This window comes from Carya illinoinensis, chromosome 6, assembly GCF_018687715.1.
Source record: "Carya illinoinensis cultivar Pawnee chromosome 6, C.illinoinensisPawnee_v1, whole genome shotgun sequence".
Classification (NCBI taxonomy): Eukaryota; Viridiplantae; Streptophyta; class Magnoliopsida; order Fagales; family Juglandaceae; genus Carya; species Carya illinoinensis.
In genome coordinates, this window is record NC_056757.1 from 5,849,396 (window position 1) to 5,856,522 (window position 7,127).

Below are 7,127 nucleotides of genomic sequence, written 5' to 3' on the forward strand. Positions count from 1 at the left end.
ATAAAAGATATTCTCAACAAAAATTAATCAACATAACATACTTGAAGAAAAACTCTATTTTTACAAATAAAAAAAGTTTAAATTTTCGAACCTATTCTCTTCCACTTTCTCGGCAGCCAAACAGGACATCAAAATCAAAACTATTATGTGTCTCAAAATTAAAAGACTATACATAACTCAATAAATTAATTTTCTCACAGAAACCCTAAAAAAACTCTTCGTATAGATTAGGGGCTTCTAAAATTTCATCAAATAAAAAAATAGATCGAATAACCAAAAGCGCGCGAGAGAGAGAGAGAGAGAGAGAGAGAGAGAGAGAGAGAGAGAGAGAGAGAGAGAGAGAGAGAGAGAGAGAGAGAGAGCTATTAGGCTCGATTTAGGGTTTCCAAACTCCTCGAATCTACGCCACGGAGTCTAGGAACAACAGCAATCATAATGAAAACCAAAACCGCAATATATCATAGATAATAGATGAAATAACCAAAAGCGAGAGAGAGAGAGAGAGAGAGAGAGAGAGAGAGAGAGAGAGAGAGAGAGAGAGAGAGAGAGAGAGAGAGAGAGAGAGAGAGAGACCTGTTAATCTCGATTTAGGGTTTCTCAAACTCTACAAATCTACACCGCAGAGTCCACGAAATACAACGATCAAAATGAAGAAGAAGCCACAGAATGTTACAGCGTCAAAATGAGTGTAGGGGGAGATTGATAGAAGAGAAGACCTCGATGAGGAGTTTCAGACGGGGGGAGGGGAATGCTGATGCAAGTGCAAACGAAAAGAGGGAAACCAAAAAGGCTACACAGATGGTTGAGTTAAATTTCTCTCTTCCCGCTTCAGATGAAACGCTCTATTTCATTTAATCCACGTTAGCAATTGGTGTGTGATTGGTCTGTTGCGCACCTGCAATAAGACTTTTCCCAATTCGACAGAGTTCGACATTTTATTGACTAGATTTTCTTACAGTTTTAATAATTAACTTGGTAATTATTCAGCATATATCCTAAGAAAAATTCTAAATATAAACCCATACACCACATACCATTTTTTTTTTCTTTTACCAAATATTTGTTATATAAATAATAAGTAAGAAAATTCAATTAGTTTAAGAATAATAAATACCTAAAAAAATTAAAAAAATAAAAAATAAAATAAAATAAGTATGGTGTGTAGTGTGTGGGCTTATGTGTAGCAAAGCTCATATCCTAATCCCAATCAATTTAGGGCCAGTTTAAGTGGTGTAATATTCTCAGCGTATTTTTTTTATCATTATTTTTTATTATTTTTTTACTACTTTTTCTTTATTATTCATAGAACATCTGAAATCACCTTAGTATCCAAACACAACTTTATTCGCATGAGCAAGAGACAAGTGAGGCCAGTTTAGCAGTTAATCTTGTTAAATTTGTATATTCCCACGTAGGCAGAAGACTTCCTCCAAAACAAAACCGAAAAAAGACTTACTTTACTTTATTTTCTTTTGAGTAACGCTACTCGTTATTTTAATTCTCATAATTCTTTTATCATCCTATAATATGGTATTAAATAATTAGAAATTATTTATTATATTTTACTTCTAAACTTATCATCTAATACAATATTATAAAATGCTGAGAAAATAACTGATAAATAAATTTTTTCCTTTCTTTTTCCCTTCTCATTCCAACCCTTCTCTCTCTCTTTATCTCCATTTTCTCTCTTTATTATTAGTTTTCATCCAAAATGATTGGTCTAATGAGCCCTCATAATCTCAATTATTTATTTGTTTCAAAATTGGGAGGGAATTTAATGAGAATTAATAAAAAAAGAAATAAATTTACTAAAATTCCTATAATAGGCTTTTTATTTTGTTGAAATATTAAACTACCCCTTTCTATATTTTTCACCCATAGATTTTCTCTCTATCCGTCCCTTTCATAAATGCTTCATTTACGTAGGTAAAGTGGGAGAAAGATAATCCAAATGGATCAATTGTAACTTTGATTGTTTGGCAGCCAAACCAAAAAAAGGCATATCAATATAATTATCAAGTGAAATTTCTATTTGAAAGTCCATCTCTATAATTATATAATGAAGATGATATTTGATAAAAAAAAAAAAAAAAAAAAAGTCATCAAAATCATTTCAATAAAATAAAATTTATAAATAGAAAAAATTTAAAAAAAAAAGATTTATGAAGAGGGCATAATAGTAATGTTGTCACAAAATATTCATTTCCATTCATTCTTCCTTTTATTATACTCTCTAAATACGGTTATTTATTTGATTCCATTCTCTTCTTTAAGAGCATTAAAAAAATATATATTTCCAGTACTCCATTATTTTCTTTTTCATTCATTATACTCAATATTCCATTCTGTGCATGAATGTTTCTTTCCATTCCGTTTGGTTCTTTTTTTTTTTTTTTTTTTCCTTTTTATGTGAGAAAAATAAATTATATGCAACCGGAAGGGGAAACCATAGGGAACCGTTACCCCCGTGGAAAATGAAAGCGGGCGTTTTGGCCCCCTTTTTTCTTCGCTCTATTTTCATCTCCCTCCCTTCGTCTTCAACAAGCTTCATTTTCACTCCAGCCTCCATTCCTCTCCAATAAGAAGTCCCATGATGTGAAGTCCACGTGTATTTAAATAAATGGTTGACACTCGTAGAAATTCCATAGATACACGCCTCCTTCTCAATCCTTCCCAGGCATGATAACAGTGTAAGTAACTCTAGCTTGCCCAAGTTTTTTCTTTTTTTCGTTTTTAACTGCTTCTGGGATATGCTCTTGAGGGTTTCTGCAGTATACCCTTACTTCTTTGTTGCCTAGCCTAGTAGGACCTTCACGTGTTTACATTGAAGAAATGGAGAAAAAAAGAATTAGAAAATGAGGGATGGGCCATTAGTAGTGTAGGCTCAATCTAGATACGTTTGCTATTTCTAAAACATTTTGCACAACAAAAAACAGTTATTTCTAATATCATTACGCTGAAACTAGTAGCTGGAGGTAGGGGTATGCATCCGGATCCGGATATCCGCACAAAACCGGATCCTGATCCGGATTTTGAAATCCGGGCGGATAGGATTGAATCCGGATTCAATCCGGGCGGATAACCGGATTGAATCCGGATATCCGGATTGTAACCGGATATCCGAATTTTTTTTTTTTTTTTCTTTGGGGCGTCAGATTCACGACTAGATTCATGCCGTCAATCCCCTCTCCCTTAATCCGGTTACAATCCGACGACCAGATTCACGCCGTCAATCCCCTCTCTTTGGTGCGGGTGGTGAGTTCGACTCCGACGAGTGGATGGACAGCTTAATGGGCGGTGGGGATTCAACGGATAGTTCCGATCCTTTTGCCACCCGACCCAGTCGACTCAGCGTCGCTTGTGGTCCTCCGTCCGACCTCAACCGATTCGTCTTCCCAGATTCGTCTTCCCAGATACTCAGATCTCAACCGATTCATCTTCCCAGCCGCCAAGCCGCCGAACACTTCACTCAGAGCCCACACAGGAACGACGTCGGTGGTGTCTCATCTAGCCACTCACCTGAAGTCCTCTTCTCAAGCGAGCGTGGAGATCCAACCGAGAAATCACATATTGGGCTCTGAAAATTAGTGGCCGAGCGTGGAGATCCAACCGAGACTCTCGATCCGAGAGTGTAGCCTGGAATCGGAGGTGGAGATCCAAGAGTGACGTTTTCGGCCAAAAAAAAATTATTTGGTGTATAACGTATACCCGGTTACGGATTACCGGGTTATAAAACCGGATCCGTAACCGGATCCGGATTTATTATAACCGCCCGGATATAATCCGGGCGGATAACCGCCCGGATTCATCCGGATCCGGATTTCCGGACCGGACCGGATAAAAATCCGGTCCGGATGCACACCCCTAGCTGGAGGACCTCACTGAACAAGGTAGCAGGCAAGTGAAGGGTAGCAGACAATCCACACTTCTTCTATTCATAGGTCAAATTCTACGTCTTTAATGTGGTTGGAAATCTATTTTTTGCGCCTACATCTCTATGTTGGAGCATTCTAGAGTTCCAAAGTCGACCATTTGACCTGGACATGATTACAATTCCACCAATTGGGTGAGCACAAGCTGGGAAGTCCAAAATCAAAGAAAGGAACAGGGAGGAAATTGTGAGCCTTCAGGACAGATTCAGCAGAAAGATTCAAACCAGCAGAAACGGGGAGAGTCCCGTTGTCTTAGGTTCCGATAAAATCTCCAACACATAATCACGATAAAGATAAAGCTCATGTTCCTCTATCATCCGCACCAGTTTAGAAATTAAAAGATAAAAATAAGAAGAGGGGGGGGGGGGGGGAGCAAAACCAATTTAAGGCTCCACCAAACTCAAAATCAAGCCATATAACTTATTCAAAAATATCACACCACTCTCTTTGTTTAGCTCTAGAAATACAAAATTTTCTCAACCAAAATCCCTTCAGTTTAAGCATAATTTTCTTTACAATTCAGTTATTAGAAACTGTTATGTACATGTAAGCATACAGATAAGAGGGGAAAACAACGAACAAATACAAGACAAAGACAACACCTTTAGATAAATAGGCTTCCAGGAAATTTCTAGGCTTGGTTGCTGCAGATATTTCTTCGACAAGAAAAGAACATACAAAACAGGCTTGCTTGAGCATGTCACGTGAAAAACGGTGCACCATTTTCTTCAGAAGCTGAAGGCTGTAAGGCACGGATTTTGATGTCATATTTTCTTTGACTTGAAACTTCCTTGCCAGAGGAAGAGTCGGATGCATCCGTTACAAGAGGGTGCAATGATCTATAATCATTGCAAGCAATTCCAATCGGGTTAGCACACTTGCGGCAAAGAAGTTTGGTTCTCCGGCGGATTAAACCCCAAGAGTGCTTAGAAAAGTGGGGTATGCATTGGATTTCATCAACCTGAGTAAATCTGCTCTCGTCAATATAAAAGAAAGATATGATCCCTGTCTTTATAGATTTCCCATATTTAGAGCCAATGGTTGAGGTGTTCCGATCACCAGAGCTTAGGTTCAGTTCGTACCCACAAGAACCACAGCTGCACAAAATAGACTGTATTGTCATTGCCATGTAAAGAACCATCTTAACCTGTATACTACTACAACATAACAAAGATAAAAGTAACCAATATCCACGGGAAAATCAACATTGTGTCCCTCTCAGCTTGAAAATGACAATGTAAGTCACTAAAAACAAGGTGATGAGACATTGAGAGATTAAAAACTAATTAGACTTTGATGATATAACAGAGATATAGACATAAAGGCATCATAAACTCAAGAGAGGCAATGTTTCAAATTTTGTACAGTGGTAACATTCTATTCTTGTAATGGCAGAAACCTCCCCCGGGACATGTAGTATTATTCTATTTGTCCAGGGAGGGGAGCATTGCAAATGCAATTTTCAGTCCAAACCCTTCTTCAATTACAATATGTCCAAAGATCAATAAGATAAAAGAGAAAACAACGTTCTTATGTAGCTAGCATTAAAAGAGAAAACAACGTTCTTATGTAGCTAGCATTATTTTCTTTTGGATGGTAACCTACCAAAAAAGTTGACAACAACCCGCAATTAGACAGCTCCGTTTGCATGTGAAAGTGTTTCATCTTATCTCATCTCATCTTTACAACTTTTTCAAATTTTCACACAAAATAAAATATACAATTCAACTTTTTCAAATCTCAAAACAATAATAATATTAAAAAATAACATTATAATAATATTTTATTCAACTTTTATCTCAATTCATCCCATCTCAACTCATTATCCAAACTGCACCTTAATCCACCTTAATCTCTAAAAGAATATAAAACAAGTTATAGTAGCAGATGAGGACGCCAAAACCCTCTACTTATTGAACTGAAATTTGAAGCAAATTTTCTAATTAAAGAAGATAAGCATCAAAGTGAGAGACGGAAATGTATGTTCAGCCAACAAATTGGATTGGTTCTATAAACTTTTTTATCACGGAAGGGGTAAATAGTTGACTATAAGTCTATAACCGATAAAAAAAAAAAAAACATCAAATTTGTGTATTCCGAGGGGGAAAATAAAGAAGAAACTTAATAAAGTTGATTCTCCATGATCTTGCTTCCTATCAGCATCAACGATTATCAAACAAAGTCAATCCACAAGTGTTTTTCAACTGAGAAGATTGAAATTATGCGAAATCAGGCGTCCCCCCCAAAAAAATACCAATGAAAAAACAAAATTTATTTTTAAATCTGCAAACCAAGGGGCAATTAAGAGAGATAGAGAGGTTGGTACCTATAAGAAACATCCCTCCGAGACGGATTAGAACAGGAGGAAGAAACGGAACTGTGGTGGTGATTTCCGTTCAGATATCCGTCTTTGACAGACGCACGCTTCTCCTCCATTTGATGTTCTAAGCACAAAACTGCGATCGTGCCTGTGACCGTGACGGTGAGAACCACCTCTTCGAAGCTACGGTTCCCCAGAGTGAAGAGAGGTGACCAAAGTTTGATCACCGATCCGGGTGACTTTAACGAACCGAGTTCTTAATTCGGATATCGCAGGTGGAGCCTATGCGAAGCAGTTTCGAGAGAGAGAGGACTGGAAAAGAGCGTGGTGGACTACGAAATGAAGAAGGTGACCTTTCTCCGTGTGGGGATGGGTTTTGTGCCTATCCTGTGACTTTATCATCCTTATCCGACGTGGCCCAGCTGAAAATACTGGAACGATTAAAATAATTTTTGTATATATATTTTTTTAGTTTTTGATATTTTTGTTTTGAATAAACATTTCTTTTATATCATCAAATTATAATTTGATCTCATTAAGATTTCACAGTAACTATATTTGTTTTCAGGTTTTATTTTAAGAAATTAAATATGAGTATAATATTCATATTTGATTATTTTTCTTTTAAAGTTTATTATTATCAGGATAAAACATATTTAATAAGAAAAATACTCTAATTACAAAAAGATTATATAAAAATAATCTTACAAATTGGCTTAATGTGATTCGTTAGATTTTAAAGTTACATTTATTGTAAAGCAGATTTAACGAATTAGATGAAACCATATCAGTTTATTGAATTATTTTTGTATAATTTATTTGTGGATATAGCAATACTCTTTAACAAAAAAGCTCACATTCATTAGATAGCT

General features: G+C 36.3%; 1 protein-coding gene across 1 annotated transcript; it reads right to left on the reverse strand.

The window, feature by feature from the left end:
- Nucleotides 1-4,317: 4,317 nt before the first annotated feature.
- LOC122314499 (uncharacterized protein At4g08330, chloroplastic) lies at nucleotides 4,318-6,628 on the reverse strand. The gene is made up of 2 exons (XM_043130124.1): nucleotides 6,262-6,628; nucleotides 4,318-5,032 (listed from the first exon to the last, which is right to left on the reverse strand). The coding sequence occupies exons 1-2, from the start codon at nucleotides 6,369-6,371 to the stop codon at nucleotides 4,636-4,638; spliced, it is 507 nt and encodes a 168-aa protein (XP_042986058.1). The 5' UTR covers nucleotides 6,372-6,628; the 3' UTR covers nucleotides 4,318-4,635.
- Nucleotides 6,629-7,127: the final 499 nt, after the last annotated feature.